The sequence below is a fragment of the Osmerus mordax genome, chromosome 15 (assembly GCF_038355195.1).
Source record: "Osmerus mordax isolate fOsmMor3 chromosome 15, fOsmMor3.pri, whole genome shotgun sequence".
NCBI lineage: Eukaryota > Metazoa > Chordata > Actinopteri > Osmeriformes > Osmeridae > Osmerus > Osmerus mordax.
The window spans coordinates 3473714-3494665 of NC_090064.1; the positions used below are offsets into that span (position 1 = coordinate 3473714).

At 41.8% G+C, this 20952-nt stretch overlaps 1 protein-coding gene across 1 annotated transcript in view; it reads right to left on the reverse strand.

The window, feature by feature from the left end:
* dlec1 (DLEC1 cilia and flagella associated protein) overlaps positions 1–20952 on the reverse strand; it is a 212489-nt gene that overhangs the window by 64568 nt on the left and 126969 nt on the right. Inside the window, exons 22-29 of the mRNA XM_067252169.1 lie at positions 19684–19837; positions 18397–18513; positions 17464–17582; positions 16638–16823; positions 16457–16527; positions 16183–16334; positions 15958–16073; positions 15760–15830 (exon numbers count right to left, since the gene is read on the reverse strand). Of these exons, the coding sequence (XP_067108270.1) occupies positions 15760–15830; positions 15958–16073; positions 16183–16334; positions 16457–16527; positions 16638–16823; positions 17464–17582; positions 18397–18513; positions 19684–19837 (986 nt within the window). The remainder of the gene's footprint in view (positions 1–15759; positions 15831–15957; positions 16074–16182; positions 16335–16456; positions 16528–16637; positions 16824–17463; positions 17583–18396; positions 18514–19683; positions 19838–20952) is intronic.

A 20952-nucleotide genomic window follows, 5' to 3' on the forward strand; every position in this document is an offset into this window, starting at 1 on the left:
GAGATGCAGAAGTATTGACAATGGAGTGAAAAGTTTTCTCATATCATACTTGAAATTAGTATTTTAGTCAGTAAATGTGAAGTGTGAGTATAACTGATGGCAATACATGTTAGTAATTGAAGTGTTTAGATGCAAAAACCTATAAAAACCACTTCTGTGAAAAATGAGATAATGATATAAAGGGAAAGGTCTCTAATCAAATAAGCTTAAATCCCCCGCCTCAAGTCCACTCTCTACCTTCAACCCATGCAAAGGAACACCACTATGATCCAGCCTCACACAGCGGCTTCATTGAAATGAAACTACGAAACCTTAGAAGGGATATGGAAGAAAGCCAGAGAAGGTATCCGCGGAAGAACAAATCAGGGGGCACTGTAACTCTGACTCTGACCTCGTCTGTGGCAAACACAGATGAGGATGTGAGTGAGTGGGTAACCCTGGCAAAGAGAATTAAGCCCTCACCTGAAAACCTCTCAACAATCAAGCATGCTATGGACCGGACCTACACTCACAGAAGAATATGGATTTCAACACAATCTCCAACATTAGCTGAGATATTTAATCAGTATCCACGATTCATTGACATGCCACACCTGGTAAGCAAATTCTTAATACTATAATTTTTTTATAGTTACAGTTTATCTGTCCAACCCTGCATACCTCAGTAAATATAGCCTGTTAATTCAAATGAATAAATTGGATTGAATATTTATCTTTGTACATCTTAGTTTGATTTAGACTTCGATAAACAGTTCGAGGGGAAGGTTGATCTTTTCCTTCGCAAATGGGAGACGAACATCATCCCTAAGCTAATGAAGGTTGCTGCGTTGGAGATGTCTGAGGATCTGGAAAATCCTTCAACCACCGGGAACAACAATGATGGTATGTTGGGTCGCATTCAGGAAGATGTGGGGAACATGCACTTATAACTTTTATGCAATGGATAATTACTTAAGCCAATTTAATTGTTCAAGATGAATTAACCTTAGGTAAGGGTAGATATCTAATTTGGAATCTAATATTTTCTTGTAGACATGCTTTGCTTCAAAGCACTTCAGGTGCTCACGCATCTTCTTCCACCAACTGCATCTGGACGAGGGGCTGGATGGAGTCGCTGCAGTGTGAAATCAGCCATTTCCTACCTCATGGGCTTTGTGCAAGTATGTTTGTGTCTTTTGACTTTTTGGTTACATCACTGTTCACTGAACCTCCTGGTGTTGTGGTCTCCTCCCCATGCTGGTTTACTAATGTAGTATTTCAAACGTTTTGTGTTACAGCCTGGAACAAGCATCTCATCATTGCTTGAGAATCCTGATTTATCTAGAGCCCACCAGCCTTGCATCGTGTGCATTGGACACCCAAGTGGAGCTGCCCAGCAGTATCTGATCGTCGCAAGAAGTGACAAGATTGCTGTGCCACTTGGAGATGAAGGGCTGACCTGCGCAATTGACAAGCTCTTCAAGATGTATTGGGTTTGCAATCTTAAGTACCCTGTCCAACTGCAGTCTGTCTTCTCCTTCCTGGAGCATATTTATGAAATACCCATTTCTGTTAACAAAAGATCCAAAGTTGTTGAGCTTATCTCCAAGCTCCAGGCTATATCATAAGTAAGCCATGTATGTGTGCCCAAGGTGCAAGCGTGTCATTGGAGGAGAAGTCAGGAAGCTTATCCGGCATCTTAGAACCTTTCATGCTTTATCAGATTCCCAAGACTTTCAAATTGTATGTTGCCAGACCAACTGCCAAAGAACATATCACAATTTAAACTCCTATAGAAAACATCTTAAGAAAGACCATTCAAAAATGATATCAAATGAACAAATTGACTATGTCCCAGGACACTTGGAATGCTGTAATATGTTGAATGATGATGACATTGATAATGAACCAATTCCAGTAGGAGCCACAGTAGATATCAGAACTGAAAATATAACCGTGGATTCAGCAACTCTTAATGATTGCGCATCTGCATTTGTAGCCCAAATGTATTCTTCACCTAATACTCTCACTGATGTGCAGAGGAGCGTTACATGTGCAAAAGAAGTCCCAGACTGAACTATGGACATTGTTGAAGAGAAAATGCTCTCCTTTATAGATACCCATTCTATACCTCATGATGATGATGCTTTTACAATTTTGATGCAAGAATTGGAAAATGGGAGGAAAATGTTTGAGGATGTTGACACTCCCTATAAAATGGGCAAATATTTCTCTGATAAAAAGTGTCTTGTGAAACCAACAGATATTCATGGGGCATAGGGCAGATACTGCCAGAAAGAATGGACAAATGACACAAGTGCTGATCTCAGACACATGTCAGTACATTAATATTATTGACACACAATCAGATTCAGATTATTTTTAGTTGTGAGAAAATGCAGAGCCTTTACATGGAGTCTAATAAAAGTATAGATGGTAAAATGCAAGACTATAGCGATGGTGCACAGTTTGCTACTCATCCTCTGTACAGTAGATATCTAGATGCCTTACAAATACAACTTTATTTTGACGATGTGGATACCTCTAATCCGTTAGGTTCTAAAACCAAACTACACAAAATGGGAGCTGTGTATTTTTCCTAGAGGAACTTGCTTGCAGAGTACAACTCATCTCTGGCAAACATTCATTTGTGTCTCCTTTTTAACTCTATAGACAAAGAAACATATGGGTTTACAAAAATACTAGAGCCGTTGTTAGAAGACATTAAATATCTGGAAAGTCATGGTATTGCAGTTGACATCAAAGGTCAAACCCATTTGCTTTATGGTACCATTTGCCTTTTGACAGCTGACAACCTTGCTTGTCATTCCCTTTGTGGGTATTTGGAGAGTTTCTCAGCTAATGTGTTTTGTCACTTCTGCTTAGCTGACAAAGAAAATGTTCAACATGTTTTTGAAGAAGACGAGTTTGAAAAGCGTACTAAAGACAATTATCAACAACATGTAATGCTGAACGATTCCACTTCAACAGGCATCAAGCAGGACTCTTGTTTGAATACTTCCATGTAACAGAGGGTGTTTGTGTAGACATCATGCATGATGTATTAGAAGGTGTTGCTCCTTTGGAAGTGAAGCTTTTGCTCCGACAGTTAATATATGAAGATAATATGTTTACATTGGAGCAGCTTAACAATAGAATATCAAGCTTTGATTACGGTTACATGAACGAAAAGAACAAGCCATCTGTAATTCTGAATCTTAGAACAAATGAAAATGTTGTCAGGCAGACAGCCAGCCAAATGTGGTGTCTTTTTGCCACTAATTATAGGAGACCTAGTTAGTAGGCAGAGTTCACATTGGAAACTGTTCCTTCTTCTGAGAGAAATATGCAGTATAATATTTGCACCTGTAGTCACAAACGGACTAGGTGTGTTTTTGAAGCAATTGATTACAGACCATCATAACATGTTTAAGACACTCTATCCAGACAGGCGACTTATCCCTAAGCACCATTTCATGATTCACTATGGTAGAATGATTGTAATGTTTGGACCGCTTGTCAAGTTATGGTGCATGAGGTTTGAAAGTAAACACTGTCCAATGAAACGGCAGGCTCATGTAGTCTGTAACTTTAAAAACATATCCAAAACACTGGCTTACAAGAACCAATTACAGAGTATGTACAGCTGGAAATTTGGGAAGCCACTTGAGAGAGAAATATCAGTTCCTAATGCTTTTTTTTTTTGCATTGTAGGCTCTTTAGAACTCAGTGAGCTGCTCCTTGAAAAACTGCATACAAAGGATGAAAATCTTGGCATTTTAAGCACGGTTCATGTTGCACACACAGTTAGTGTGTTCGGTCAGACATATAGAACAGGCAGTGTAGTCCCCCTTAAATATGATACAAGAGGTGAATGCCAGTTTGGTGAAATAATTCACATCCTTCCAGAATCTGACAGAATTATTAATGTTTGTCCGAATTTTATCAGTTCAGTTTTTCGACCATCATTACTATGCTTATGTGGTGAAAAAAAAAGATGTGTTTGAAGTGGTTAGCATTAATGACCTCGCAGATGTCAGACCATTGATGTCAATTTTCAGGGTAGATATGGTTTACTTAAATCCCAGGTACAAGATTGTGTAAGTTTAAATAAATATATTCTTATATTCATTTAAGTTATATTATTAAAAAGTATTGATTGATTATATGGAAATGTATTTATTACCATAATTGTAAAATAAATTAACATTTTGCTACATTGGGTGTATTGGGTGTATCATTATTATGAACATTTATTAACACATTTAGTAACACACTAATGTGTCTATATAGGTACCACACATATTGTGTTAGATTTGACACAATTACTGTGTGAAAATCTTAACACATATCATGTGTGAGTGTTTTTAACACAGTAGGTGTGTTAAAAGTAACACAACAAGTAATACAATTGTTTTATTACTGTTGCTTGCTTTTTTCCACAGGTACACTTGCACTTATAGCTGTTGATGTTGTTTAATTGTAACTTGTTTAACTACATGCTCTTATGGTTCTTCCCTTTGGCACTTACTTTGGTTGTTCACAATGTGTGCTTCATGTTTTGGCTACTCGCGATGTTTTTTGGGTTAGGGTTATCTTGTTGTTATGATCAGTGACCTATGCACTTTGTAAAGCTCTCGCTTGGAAGTCGCTTTGGATAAAAGCGTCTGCTAAATGAATAAATGTAAATGTAAATATGTGTGGTCCCTATATAGACACATTAGTGTGTTGGGAATTGACACAACTTGTGTTGATATTAACACATCTGTTTTAAGAGTGTAGAAGATGGAATCGCGATTCAAACAGAACCATCTGCTAACTGAAAATATGCCCCCAAAAACGTAAATAAGCTTGACATTTATTTAGTGGAAAATCGCTCATTCATTAAAGCTCACTGGTAGCGATTGTTGGTAATATTGTAATTTGCCAATAGGTGTCACTGCATCAAGTGTGCTACCACAACCCTGTTATTTCTTCTTTGGTGCCTCCCTATAAATTGACATGTTTGTGAACAATAAAGGAGTGTCATACAAAACTCAACAGGTTATGGGCCCAGTTCGTCGCTGAAGCAAAGATGAGGTGTTTTTTCGTTTGTTTTGTGTGCGCTGCATAGACAGTGTTGTGGGACTCACAATGGAAGACAAACTGTTTATTGAAAAGCTGGGTGGGCCAGAGAACTGGGCAACGTGGAAATTCCAGATGGAACATTTGATGAAAGCTAAAGGACTATGGGGCATGGTGATGGAAACTGACTACGTGGGTGAAGGAGCAAGTGCACAGGCAAGAGCAGAATTTGAAAAACGGAAAGAAAAAGCATTTTCTGTGTTGGTGCTGAACGTGAGTACCCCCCAGCTGTACCTGATAACGAGCTGTAAAACCCCCAAGGAAGCGTGGGACACGCTAAAAGAACGTTTCGAGAGAGACACTAGCAAACAAGCTGTTCCTAAAGAAAAAGTACTTCATATGTGAAATGAAGGACGGAGACAATATAATTGAACACTTAAAGCGAATGAAAGAGTTAACTGATCAGCTGGGGACAATAGGTGCGGTGATTGAAGAGGAGGACCAGATCGTAACACTCCTGGGTAGTCTGCCATCAAGCTACGCTACGATCGTCACTGCGCTGGAGACAAAGTTGGACAGTCTAACGCTGCGGTTCGTACAGCAGGCTTTAATTAACGAAAAACAAAAGCGAGTGTCCGCTGATGGTGATGCTGTATTCAGTGGTGCCGCGTCCGGAGGCACGTCAGCATTGACAACCTCACAAATCCGTATGCAGGCCAACTACCGGACAGCGAGAGCCGACAGGCCCGGCTCATGGAGGTGTTATATGTGTGGGAAGGAAGGACATATCAAACGTGACTGTCCAGGTATGGGAAGACAGACCAGATCCCACAAAGCCAAACACGTAACATGCGACCATGATGGAGACGCGTCTGAGAGTGCTTTCGTCGCCGGAGAGGCGACTCGGGCTGAAATGACACAACAGATTGCGTGGTTAATTGACTCTGGAGCCTCAAAGCATATGACGTGTCATGAAGACAACCTCCAGGACTACAGGCGATTTCCAAAGCCACAGTCTGTGAGACTTGGAGATGGCAGAGTGGTTGACGCTCTAGGTCTTGGTAGCGTTAACCTGAGAATGACATTTTACAAGAGTGATGTGAAGAACGTTACAATGTCCAACGTGCTGTATGTTCCCAAGTTATCCGGGAATCTCTTCTCAGTGGGAGCTGCTGTCAAAAAAAGGAAACACTGTAAAGTTCAAGAAGTCTCGCTGTTACATCCGTGATGAAAGTGGGAATCTCAGAGGAATGGGAACACAAAGATCCATGGATTGTATCAACTGGATGTCGAGGGGAGTTTGACCGCCTGTCACTGTGCGCCAAGTGCATCAATAGCAGCCAGCTTGTGGCACCAGCGACTGGGCCACACCACTAAGGTGAAATAACTTAAAGAAATGGTAAATGGGGTGGACTTCCCTGAAAAGAAAGAATTACCCTTCTGTGAAGCATGCATGGAAGGCAAGCTGTCTAGGAAACCACATAAGCCAGTGGGAGAAATCCGTTCTAAACGAAGACTGCAGTTGGTACATAGCGACGTCTGTGGCCCTATGCAGACTGAATCCATAGGCAGGTCAAAGTACTTTGTGACTTTTATTGACTACTATTCCAGGTGTTGCAAGGTGTATTTCATGAGACAGAAGAGTGAAGTCCTCTGCAAATTCAAGGAGTTCGAGAGAACATTATCGAACGAGTGCGGACAGAAGATGGCAAGACTAAGAACGGACAATGGTGGAGAGTACACATCCAAGGAATTCCAGGATTACTTGAAGGCTCGAGGCATCCACCATGAGACGACTGTACCTCACACACCCCAGCAGAATGGGGTTGCCGAAAGAAAGAATAGGACATTGGTCGAAGCAGCGAGGACCATGCTCTCTCACGCCAAATTAACAAAGCAGTACTGGGCAGAGGCTGTAGCGACCGCTCCTTACATACAGAACCGACTCCCCACATCTTGTTTCACTCCTGAAACAAGTGACGCCCTACCAGAGATGGTGTGACAAACAGCCAAACGTAAGTCACATGAAGGTGTTTGGGTGTGTCGCCTATGCACATGTCCCAGAAACGGACAGAAGGAAACTGGACAAGAAAGCAGTAAAACTTTGTTTCGTGGGATATGCCAACAATGCCAAGGGCTATCACTTGTATGACAAAGAAAAAAACAGGATACTGATCCGTCGGGATGTGATCTTTAATGAGTCAGGCTTGAAACAAGAAGTGGACATTTGTTCAGAGGACAAAGCCGTCATGAACTCTGAGAGAACACCAGCCGACTCTACCGTCAGTGGAGCTGCCGGGGAGGGCGACCTGAAACCACCAGGAGTGGAAGTTTTCTCTTCGGGGAACGGAGTGCATATGAAGACCGAGGAGAGGACACCAGGAACTACTAGGGTGGGTAGCAGGACCAGAAGACCACCTAGGAGATACGGCATCGATGAGTTTGCCGACCTGGTGACTGTTGACCATTATGCTAGTGTTTGTGTTGCGGAACCAAGCACACTTAAAGAAGCAATGATGAGTCCCGACGCAAAAGAATGGCAGGAGGCGGCCGACCTGGAATATGGATCATTGCTGGAAAACAAGACGTGGGATTTAGTGGAACTACCCAACGATCGGAAGGCCATAGGATCAAGATGGGTGTTTAAAATCAAGCATCATAGTGATGGAAGAGTGGAGAGGTACAAGTGCAGACTCGTCGCTAAGGGTTACTCACAGATGTATGGTGCTGACTACGATGAAACGTATTCACCCGTGGTACGCTTCACCTCGGTACGGTACATTGCTGTCCTTCGCGGTCCAGAACAACATGCATGTGCATCAGATGGATGTGGTGACCGCATTTCTGAACAGACACCTGGATGAGGAGATCTACATGGAGCAGCGGACTGTAAACGGGCTACACTGTGTTTTCTGAACTGAGAAAATATATTTTTTGTCGTTAATATGATTTATTAAAGATTGGCTTAGCAAAAGTAAAATTAAATTGTGTAATTGCAAATTAAGTGGGAGTGTTGGTAATATTGTAATTTGCCAATAGGTGTCACCGCATCAAGTGTGCTACCACAACCCTGTTATTTCTTCTTTGGTGCCTCCCTATAAATTGACATGTTTGTGAACAATAAAGGAGTGTCATACAAAACTCAACAGCGATCATTGTCAGTAACAACGCAAAATGCGATATAGCCCTGTGTGGAGAAGCTGCCCCGGTAAATTGTACTACTACAGTACAGTACTAGACTACTGCTGTGTTCGTCTTGGTAGCGATTGCGTTGGTTGAATTCGATTTAACGTTCCGTTGTACGGTTTAGGCTGAAATTAATTATTTTCATGAACAGATTGACAAAGTTTAGGCTGTGGCAATGAAGTTCAGGTTAGTAGTTAGACTTTTGATTTAACCCTTGTGTTATCTTTGGGTAATTCTGACCCATCAGTCATTGTGACCCACCGTCGTATTGCGACAACTTTACCGCATACAAAAACAAAGTGAAACATTTGATTTTAACTGTTGGGCTGTCGCAGACCCCCCACATTGCAAAGTTTAAAAGAAAATAATTTTTATTTGTTTTTGTATTGAGTAAAATTGGGTAAACACAACGATGGTTCGTTATGAACCTTTGGGTCATGTGACCCGAAGGCAGCACAAGGGTTAAGTAAGGGGAGTGCCGAACATGTTCTGTCGCCGTTTGACTTCCTACAGCTGTGTAGATGTTTTGTAGTGTCTCGCGTAGGCTACAGCGATGCAGTGAGCTACACTCGTTTAAACCACAGGTAATGATAATTTCACCCACAAATCGTTTACTTGTAATCTAATGTCATAATAAATCCTACAACGAAAATGTATTTGTGAGGAATGTTTATTTTAACGATTGAAAACAGATGCATCATAGACCACTGTAGTATGTGTTGCCCGGGCAACAGAGGCTAATGTCGTGATGCTAATACTTCAGTGAAATAGTAGACTACTGTTTCCGAAAGTAGATGTACTTCCTTAATAATATCAGCTTATATTGTACATTACACATCACAATTGTGTGTCATATCACAAAGTAAAATTAGTAAATAGTTATCACCCTGGACTCTTCGCTTGTGGTGTTTCTGCAGCTGCCTTGCAGTAAAGCAGTTAGCTTAGCTATCTCCCAGAAGTTAAAGATCCTGTAAAGTAAATTCCATGTTTTGCTTCTAAGTACATTATATACGTGTGAAATTAGTTCCTGAAAGCATGTGCAAAGCGCTTAGACTTTGTCACACTGAAATGTGGAGTTAAACCGAAGAACAGTTTCTCTTCCGTTTTCAGATCAGGTTTTAATGGGCGGAGCCAAAAAATGCCCTATCTACGCCAGATCAGTGAATGGCTCCTCCTGCTGTACTGTTATTGTAGCCTACATCAGCTAGCTAGCTAGCTTCAGGATGTCTCCCACCACCCACAACTGCATCTTCCCTGGATGCAAGAAATCCAGCTGCGCTGCAACGCCATTTAAGTTCCCTATTGATAATGAAAGGAAAAATAGGTGGATAGATTTTGTGAAGAGCCACGCTCATGGAAAGCTTCGGATAAACTCCAACAGCCGCCTCTGCACTGACCATTTCACGGCGGACAGTTTTAACATGGACCAGAGACAGACGGGGTTCACCAACACACGGCTTCTCTTGCAGCGCGGAGCCGTACCGAGCATCGCCCCTCCGGCCGTTCATCCTCCGGTCGCACCTGGACCATCCACCGTCGCCAGCAGTTCATCACTCAGTTCTGTGTGCTTGTTATAATTATACTAGATAACTTTTCCAGAGGTGTCTCTGCTATGAGTTAGTGCAAACTGCTAAATTGATATTAGGCTACTCGGTGTAGAATGATGGTATTTTGGTGATATGGTAGCTAATGTGTTAGAAGTAGCCTAGTTGGAGAGCTCACTGTCTGCTGTCTCTGGTGTCCATTTTTACTGTTACAGCTCAGGGGAACATTTCATTTATATGCATCTGTATGTTTCACTCATTGAACAAATACATTCTAATTCTATACGGTTTTGTTCGGCTTCACATAGCGTCCATTATCTGGGTCGGAGGTAGGCACTAGGCAGCGAGGGGCGGAGCTTCAGCTCCTTCAGGCAGGCGACACGCCCCCCCCAGTCTCAAGCAGAGAAGACTGCTGATTTTTTCACGATTTCAAAGCCTAATTTAACATACTTGTCGGTGTTATTTTTTCATTTGAATTTGGAAGGGTAGTTAATAACACATTATTCTGTGGTGTGGCGAACTTAAAACTCGTTTCCAGGTCCACTTTACGGGATCTTTAACGAGCTGCTAAGGATACAACGTGCATTGCTGTTGCACAGCAAGTATCATATCTTGTCATGGTGTACTAGCAGCATTGTAATGTATTTAAACTCAAGCTTGTGTGGTGTGTTGCTGTCTTCACTGCCTAAACTTTATGTCAAAAGAAACGTTTTTAATTTCCGGCGCATTCAAACAATCCCCTTAGTGTAGTTTGGCTAGCAACAGCAGCTAGGCTAGCTTGCTCGTAGCATAATTCAGCTTCTCCACGCAGGGCTCTAGACTGAGACCAAAAAGTCACGTTTGGGGGCATATTTTCAGTTAGCAGATGGTACCGTTTGAATCGCGATTCCATCTGAAAAATACTGCCGGTAACAACGTTAGAATAGCTTGTGTCAAGGGGGTTCAGCTTGTTTCATATTAAATGGACCCATCTGCAACCGACGCAAACAAGCACACCCTACAAATTGTGCCCTCTCTATTTTTTGTTACAGTTTGTTACATTTTGTTAACATTTTAAAGTTTAAATGGTGGCTCTAGCTGAAAGATTGAGGAAGAAGGAGGATTTGGAAGTTGAAGAAGTTTAAAGAAGTTTGAGAGGATTTAAAAAACTCCATTGGAAACCCATGTAAAAAATATTATGAATATTGATTTATATTAATTCAAGCATAAGAGGTACAAAGCTGAAAAGTCATAGCACCCATGGCCTGAAACTGCTGATTTTTTTTATAGCTGAACTGTTTTAATAGCTGAAGATTTGAAGGCGCTGAAAGGTGTCTTGGAAGAAATCGAAGAAGAAGATTCTTGAATAAAGATTCAAAGAACAATACTTGGAAGCAGCTGAAGCAGCATTCCAACAATAATAAATATAGCTGCAGGCAGCAATGAGGTGGCCAAGCAGTCGAATGACCCATAAAACATGTTAGACATCCTCAGAAGAGGGTTATGAGTACACGCAACAAGTTTGGTGTGAATCCATCAAAGATTTGCTGAGATACGACCTAACTTCCTGTTTGCTGGCTTAACGGCAAATTTTGATTGGCCAACGGTTTTGAAAATCCAAAAAACATATGATGGCTTTTGTGAGGCTTGGTCTGAAGATTTTTTCAGTAATTCAAAATGGCGGGCGCATCAATTTGGCTGTTATCACAAGTTATCATGTGTCACACACGGGATGTCCCAAGATATCATGAGACAAAGGAATCACTTAACAAAGGCAAACGAATCAACAGTTATTGGCCAAAACACATTTTTGCATCCTGCGGCCACGCCCAGTGATCACATGACACCAAATTGTTTGGACATCCTCAGATGAGGGTTCCGAGTCATCATACCAAGTTTGGTGTTGATTTCTCAAGGATTGGTGGAGATATGACCCAACTTCCTGTTTGGTGTCTTTGCTGCCGATTTTGATTGGCTGTACCGGACAAACGGTTTTGAAAATCAAAAATCCTTTCGAATTTTTTTGTGAGGGTTGCTGTGACGATGATGTGTGCCAATTCTGGGGAAGATTTGACAAAAATTGAAGGAGGACAAGCGAAAAAACGTTTTTCCTTAAAATTCAAAATGGCGGAAAATCTATATAACCGGAAATTGACGTCATAGAGTGTGTTGAACTCGTCTTGATCCAGGGAATCCAACGGTACCTCATTTTTGAAAATCGGTAATACGGTTCAAAAGTTACGTGTGTAAACACAAGTCCAACTTTGACCCGTTGGTGGCGCTATAGTGCTCAAATGGGAGACATGAAACTTGGTGAAAATAAAGAGGGGACTGTGCTTAATGAGTGTGCCAAATTTCACAACTTTTTATCATATGGTTCTAGGGGCTGCCATAGACTCCAATGGGAGAAGAAGTGTAATAATAATAAGAAAAGGTGGAAACACTTAAGTGGCTTCACCGCTTCGCGGCTTGGCCACCAATAATAAAGAGAAACAGGAAAAATATGAAGAAGTTGAATAAAGATTCAAAGAACAATACTTGGAATGCTGAAGCAGCATTCCAACAATAAAAAGAAACAGGAAAACAATAGTGAGAATGCTTAACAGCATTCTCACAATAATAAATATATATGTGAGAGAACAAAGGTTGTGCACTTGCCGAAGGCAAAGCACACCCAACTAGAGAGGGTACAATTTCTGGTGAAATTGTAGGGTGTGCATGCTTGCGTCGGTTGCACAGGGGGATCTGTCTTAAACATCCTGCTTACAGAATGTTAATTCATATCACTCTGCTGACAAATATGGTTCCCACTGTAGTTACAGTATAACACTGTGTTCCTATTAGACACAAGATTGTTGCAGGACTGTTCTACATGCCTGAGCAGGTTTCTTGAAGCCTGTTCAGATATCATGCATGTCAAAAAACAACAACAAGTTACATTTACATTTTGTCATTTAGCAGACGCTCTTATCCAGCGCGACTTACAGTAAGTACAGAGACATTCCCCCCGAGGCAAGTAGGGTGAAGTGCCTTGCCCAAGGACACAACGTCATTTTGCACAGCCGGGAATCGAATCGGTAACCTTCAGATTACTAGCCCGACTCCCTAACCGCTCAGCCACCTGACTCTCATTCCCTTTCGCGTGGCTGCTGTTTTAGTAAGATGTGAATGATATTCGCCCAAGTCATCATACTGACTGGTTTTGTTATTTTCACTTTACATTTACACACAGTTTAGTGCAGTTTAATTGTTTGCCGTGATAATTAAATGCTAGTGTGATAATAAATGACCAAATCATACAAACTGTCATGATACATTATTTTAATGCAGGAATTTCTTTTAAAATAGTATCTGCTGGTGCACATGTCATGCACTAACCTACATGAGAATATGATACGTGTTTGCAGTGGACGGATACCCCCCCCGTTGAAATGAACGAATGACTCGAAAAAAGATTTGTTCATTTTACTGAACGAAATTGAAAGAACCGAATCAGTAAAATGATCCGAACTTCCCATCACTAGAACGTTCGTTTGTTCGTTATCTGCCGCTTGTCCGGGGGTCGGGTCGCGGGGGCAGCAACCTAAGCAGGGAGGCCCAGACTTCCCTCTCCCCGGCCACTTCCACCAGCTCTTCCTCGGGGACCCCGAGGCGTTCCCAGGCCAGCCGAGAGACATAGTCCCTCCAGCGTGTCCTGGGTCTTCCCCGGGGCCTCTTCCCAGTGGGACGTGTCCAGAACACCTCACCAGGGGGCGTCCAGGAGGCATCCTGATCAGATGCCTGAGCCACCTCAGCTGGCTCCTCTCGACGCGGAGGAGCAGCGGTTCTACTCTGAGCCCCTCCCGGATGACCGAGCTTCTCAACCTATCTCTAAGGGAGAGCCCGGACACCCTGCGGAGAAAGCTCATTTCGGCCGCTTGTATTCGCGATCTCGTTCTTTCGGTCACTACCCACAGTTCGTGACCATAGGTGAGGGTAGGAACGTAGATCGACTGGTAAATAGATATCTTCGCCTTTCGACTCAGCTCCTTCTTCATCACGACGGACCGATGCAGAGCCCGCATCACTGCGGACGCCGCACCAATCCGCCTGTCGATGTCGATCTCGCGCTCCATTCTTCCCTCACTCGTGAACAAGACCCCGAGATACTTGAACTCCTCCGCTTGGGTCAAGATCTGCTCCCCGACCCGGAGATTGCACTCCACCCTTTTCCGGTCGACAACCATGGCCTCAGATTTAGAGGTGCTGATTTGCATCCCAGCCACTTCGCATTCGGTTGCGAACAGCTCCAGTGAGAGCTGAAGGTTGTGGCCCGATGAAGCCCATGGCCCATTCGGACTCAATGTCCCCGCCCCCCCCCGAGACATGATCGAAGCTCTCCCGGAGGTGGGAGTTGAAGCTCCTTCTGACAGGGGGTTCTGCCAGCCGTTCCCAGCAGACCCTCACATTACGTTTGGGCCTGCCAGGCCTGACCGGCGTCCTCCCCCACCATCGTAGCCAACTCACCACCAGGTGGTGATCAGTTGACAGCTCCGCCCCTCTCCTCACCCGAGTGTCCATGACATTCGGCCCCAAGTCCGACGACACGACTACAAAGTCGATCATCGAACTGAGACCTCGGGTGTCCTGGTGCCAGGTGCACATATGGATACCCTTATGCTTGAACATGGTGTTCGTTATGGACAAGCCGTGTCTAGCACAGAAGTCCAATAGCAAAACACCACTAGTACGAGGTAAACAAATCCTTTCTGTTTCCTCTTCTGAGCCTATACTGGTCACGTGAAAATCTGCCAGGTATGAGTCTGGATAATTTTTCACGTGACCTGCATAGGCTCAGTACTGCCTAGCTAGAGGAAACAGAAATGATTCGTTCATTTTGACTGGGTCTTTGGGTACGAGTCTTTGGATCATTTTTCACGTGATTTGCATAGGCTCAGAAGAGGAAACAGAAAGTATTTGTTTACTTCATTCACTTTCGCGTGACTAGGTTTAGTAAGACGGGAATTATATTTTTTCACAAGTGATAATTATAGTTTTTGTTATTTTAACTTTTTTTTTTCTCGACCACGAGAAAATGAACGAATCGCTCTCTGAGACTACTCGTTACTCCTGAGTCATACTAATGATTCGTTCAAAATGAACGAATCGTTCACGAACGACACATCATTAACCATTTTACCCACTGAACTGTCGTTATTCAACTATGACAAGGTAAATTCGGTTCTGCAATCAATGACTCCTTTAAACTAAGTTTATGCAACTGGCCCCAGGTCTATTGCTCAGGACCCACGGACGTCCAGTGTTGTGTGCAACATTGTTTGTTTGAGCGGTTCGTAAGAATTTAAACTAGCAGGTGTTGGCCATATTTTATGTTCTCTCCAGTCACAAAGAAAGTTTATTGACCAATAGTCTATTATTTTACTGTTCCACCTTGAGACAATAATTTTTTTGATCCTTGATTATCTGCCGTATGTTCTATACGCACGCGCTTGGAAAAAAGCATCTTCTAAAATATTAACATGTAAAATGTAATATAATGGTGTCTGAGAATAACATCCAACTAAACAAACTACCTAATACAAACCATTCTACACACCTTACCAAAGGTGATTGAGCATTTGTTGTTGTTCAAATTTAAAGGCATTGAGGGAGAATAATGCACATACTATTTCCCAAAAATTAGCTGTTGAATGTATTAATTGTGCAGACCTACGGTCTCGGTTAACAAACGTTTTAACAAATCTCGGTTTACAAAGGCAGACCTTGTCGAGGAGTAAACATTTGCTGTTTGTATTCCCCCCCTCCCCTTTTTCTCCTCTGTGAAGCACATTGTGTTGCCTTCTGGTATGAAGTGCGCTATATAAATAAAGTTTGATTGATCGATTGAATATTTCACCAATATAAGTAATTGCCTGGTGCCCAGTGCCAGGTGCTTCAGAGTTATTAAACAAGGGCTGTGTCCCTTTACTAATTTTGTGTTAACACATTCAGGTGCAAAGGGGCTTACCAAATGGACTGGTGTTGATGAGCCGAAGGGAGCGAGACACTGTGTCTCCTCCAGATACATGGTTGCCAAACCTATTGATTAACAGGCAGAAAGGAACAAGACCAATACAACATATTATTTCACCCTAATCATAGTCCTTGTTTGACACATACAGAGAGCATGAACTCTAGTTCCAATATTGTGCCAAGTCAAACTCACCGTATGATTGGCCCTTTATTTTGGTTTTCTGGCTGTGGCCCTATCATCTGGAAATAGAGAGGACACCCCCTCACTGTTATCTGCATAGAAATAGGCTTAGCAGGGAGGTCACCAACCTAGGATAGAGGAGAGAAAACAGGAAGAAAACCCACTCTTGAATCTCGTATATGGAGCTGAACCTCAAGGCTGGGATACCTATGAATTTCAAGGCTACAAAAACCTTACTTTGGTAATGAGCTGATCTTGATATTCCCCCCACATGTTGGTAAAGGCAGTGATGTCTATTGTCTTGGTCTCAAAGGACCCCAGCATCCCAGAGTCAGGCTGGACAAAAAATGCCAAACCTTTCCCATCAGCAAGGAGCCTGCTCACAAATTCTGCAACACAATTAAAATACTAAAATAAGCACTGAATAACGGACTCTAAGGCAATACAAAACCTGGTTCAACAATGTACAAATTATGTTAAGTGTTAAGTGAAATTAAATAGTTTGACTTACTCTCATGTTCTTTCTCCTCAACCTTCATGCTTTTTACAATGGAGTGTAGTGGTCTCCTCATGTGTGAAGCTCTGAAGTACGAAATGGATGCAAATAAATTCACAATTTAGTCAACATGCAGGACAAAAATGTATACGATTCGTAAAATTACAGAAATATTCAAGTCTCAGAGAGACATTACCTCTTATGTGATTGACCAGCTAATTTTGAGGGGTTGTATCCTGTAAAGTATTCAACCTCCACATTGAATGGAGCAGGTATAGCCGTGTGATTGGTTATGATCAATTGCTTGGTGACTGCTCTTCTCAAGATAACATCTCCAAAGTCAAGCACCAAGGGAGAAGTGACCATATCATCAGACATCGAGCTGAAAAGTTCAATAACATCCAATAAATACATCTTTCAAATAATTTTCAACACTATTTTTGTTAAAGATCCTGTAAAGTAAATTCCATGTTTTGCTTCTAAGTACATTATATACGTGTGAAATGAGTTCCTGAAAGCATGTGCAAAGTAGCCTAGTTGGAGAGCTCACTGTCTGCTGTCTCTGGTGTCCATTTTTACTGTTACAGCTCAGGGGAACATTTCATTTATATGCATCTGTATGTTTCACTCATTGAACAAATAAATTCTAATTCTATACGGTTTTGTTCGGCTTGACATAGCGTCCATTATCTGGGTTGGAGGTAGGCACTAGGCAGCGAGGGGCGGAGCTTCAACTCCTTCAGGTGACACGCCCCCCCAGTCTCAAGCAGAGAAGACTTTCAAAGATTTCAAAGCCTAATTTAACATACTTGTCGGTGTTATTTTTTCATTCGAATTTGGATGGGTAGTTAATAACACATTATTCTGTGGTTTGGCGAACTTAAAACTCGTTTCCAGGTCCACTTTACAGGATCTTTAACATTTACAGTAGTTAATGTTCAAGTAGTAAAAAGGTAACTGAACAATGTTATTCTTTTCAAAACCCCACAGAAATAAGAGAACAGGATAAAAAGAGGATTCACCAATCTCCGGGTAGAGAGTGGGACACGTAGAGTTTCTTGGCTTTAGATAAGAAGCCCAGAATCAAAAGCTCTTTCATCCCCTTAACCTCACAGACTGCTGCTACCTCAGTCAGCTCCAACTGCAAACACACATCAACATAAAGAATGGAACTATGAAATATATAGTATAAATACAAAACCAATTGCAATGTACAGTTTTATTAATGTTTTTTTTGGAATATGTTAGTGTATATAGGTTTTGGGTAAGGTTTATTTGCATTCATTCAACAGCTAACTCATACCTGACAATGGGATTTGATAATCCTCTAAACAGTTATATTTGAATAACTACTTTGCTTCACATAAGGTACCATAGCTTTCCGTCCATGTGATCACTAATACTGAATCTAAACGTTCAATCAGCCAGCAGCATCCCACAAAATATGTGTCAGCCCATTCCTAGCAACCAATGTTTCAACCAATAACATTCTGAACATAAGCAAAGTGCATGATGCATCTCTGGCTTTTCTTACTGTGTGTGCGCGCAATAAACAAAACAAACTGCAGAACTAAATGAGGGACTATGACCATCTATATCTTGTTCATTTGACTTGTTCTTAAAACTAGGACGACTGCAAAAAAAAAAAAACACTCACTCACTGAGTTCAACGGTTTTTGGCAACAATATGCTGGCTAGCATGTGAACTTTACAATTGCAAAGTGATTTGCAATTTTTGGGTAAAGTTGAGTTAAGTCAACCCCAAAAAAATATACTGAAATATTCTTTATAAAAATAAAAAAAACTGTTACCACAACATCATTAATTGTGTATTTACCCTCTTGTGATTTAATGTCACTTAACTTGTCATTTTACGCTTTAACTTTAAATTCTAGCATGTCATTGTACATACTTATCAGTATCACTATGTCATGCACAGATACAACTGTACGTACTTCTGTGTGAGCTGTGAAGGTCACTGTAATCTCCATCGTGGCATTTGGGCCCAGAGTGCCAATTGAGGGGTTGAAAGTGGCAGAGCATAGAGATGCCTGTCTACCATGGAGTGGAGACTAGGAAACATACATGAAACAATAGAAAAACAATAGCTTTTCTTATGTTGTAAAAATATGTACAAAAGGCACAGTGTGAAAAATATAACAATTCTCATCAAGACTGAAAACATCTGAAATAATTATGTAAATAAAAACAATTACAAAAAGGTGGACAAACCAACTGAAACATAAACAAGCACCTTCTTATGCTACATGTTCTGATACCTTTATTAAGTAGATATATAAAATAGAACAAGGGTTCTAAAAAGAAAGATATACCAGACTTCTATGTGACTTTACTATAAGTGAACCTAAAATATACCTAAAAACAATACATAAATCTAGCATTCAAATATATATTTTTTAAACATCACAATGACTCAGATGTAACAAACACATTGAGACAGAAAACAACCCGTAGGCGTAGGGAGGCGACCCTCTCGTCCACCGGTGTAAACTCCAACATAGCGGCACTCAGCCGGGGGCTTGTGAGTATCCCCACACCCGCCCGTCGCCTCACACCCTGGTCAACTCCAGAGAAGAATAGAGTCCATTCCCTATCCAGGCGTACGGAGCCTGAGCCAAGACTGTGCGTATAGGTAAGCCCCACCAGATCCAACTGGTAGCGTTCCACCTCCTGCACCAGTTCTGGCTCCTTCCCCACCAGCAAGGTGACGTTGCACATCCCCAGAGCCAGCCTCTGCCGCCCCGGTCTGATCCGTCGAGGCCCCTGGCCTTCACTGCCACCCATGTAGCAGCACACCCGACTCCCACGGTTTCTCCCATGGGTGGTGGGCTCCGTGGCCAACCCGGCCACCAGGCGCTCGCCGGTGAGCCCTCCTTCTGGGCCTGGCTCCAGATGGGAACCTCAGGATTCCTCCGGGCAGGGTAACTCCTCTAAGATTTATTTCCATGTAAGTCTTCTTGAACCATTCTTAGTCTGGCTCTTCACCTGAGACCACTTTGCCAGGGAGACTCTACCAGGAGCACCAGGCTCCAGACAACACAGCCCTCAGATTCATGAGGACACACAAACCTCTCCACCACGGTATGGGGATGGTTCCCGGAGAGGTGACCAGAGACAATGCTATTGAATTGTAGCCACTACGTTTCTGATGTACATTGCGTACATGACAGTTTACTGTTCAGAGCAAAATGCTCTGCATGATGATATTGATAGTAACTGACCTCTATCCAGGTGAACTGTGCAGGAAGCAAGGTTTGGTTAAACATGGTCACAGTTGTCTTGGCAGGGACCTCCACATAGAGCTCTAAGAAGATCAGCTCACAGCTCAGCAGACACACTTGGGGGGATTGGACATCAGCCTGCACCAAGAGGTGGCTGCGTGGAGGCAAGACAACAAGTGACAGCTAGATATTTTCATTTGCATCTAAAAGATATAACATAGATATTCTGTTACCCAATACATTTCTTAACATTTATTAGGGTTAGATTAATTATTTAAACATCTGTTGTTCATATTTCTGGAAAGATCAAACAATGTCATGTTCACACATTGACAAATGACACAATGACAAATGACAAAGACAAATGACTCGAAGAAGTCTCAGATAAAGCAGCACAGAAAACTTAAGTGTATTAATCCCAGGTGCATGCAGCCTTGAGCCATCAATGCCATCTAGTTTAGAGATTTGCATCAAGGACTAATGTAATTTAATTTAGGGGGGATATCATGCATTGTTGCTTATGGACTATAAAGTGGATATTTTATGATGATGAACTGATGCAAAAACTCTGCCTGGACATTGCAAATGTGCCTCCTTATTCCTTTTTTTGAAGCATGCATGCGAGCCACAAAAGGGCATATGACAGGAACAATGTTCTCACGCATTTTTCCTCCTCAGTCGGTTGTCAGTGTCTTATTTATGTATATAAAAAACAAGACTACTGTATTTTTCAGCACTGCATAGCACAAAGGAAAAAATATGTTAACATAAACATAGCAAACGTCCCGTTAGGCAGAACTGTAGATGCAGCACTGTATGGTGAATTAGGCCTACAATTATGACAACTGGCTCAACCATTGTGCATGTAATGACTCCTGTAATTAACTAAATGTCTAGATGTTAATGGGAGTAAGACTATTTAACAGAGAAGCATTATAAAACATTTTGATCAACATGACATACGCAAATGATAATGTATGAAACAGCAAACAATTGTAGGCTACAATCATTTGTATAAATGTACCAGAGCATTAGCAATTCGCTGAAAAGAATGGTAAATTGCTTTCACACGATGTGCATAAGTGAAAAGACGATGTGGAGGTTGAACAAGTACTTTTGAGAACATTTAGTCATTTAGCAGACACTCTTATCCAGAGAAATAATCCAGAGAACTTTAATTGTAATCTTAGAAATGGTTAGGGAAGCCACAAAAAAAAACTATAATTCTAAAAATGTGTGTCACCAACATCTTACTCACTGACTGACTTA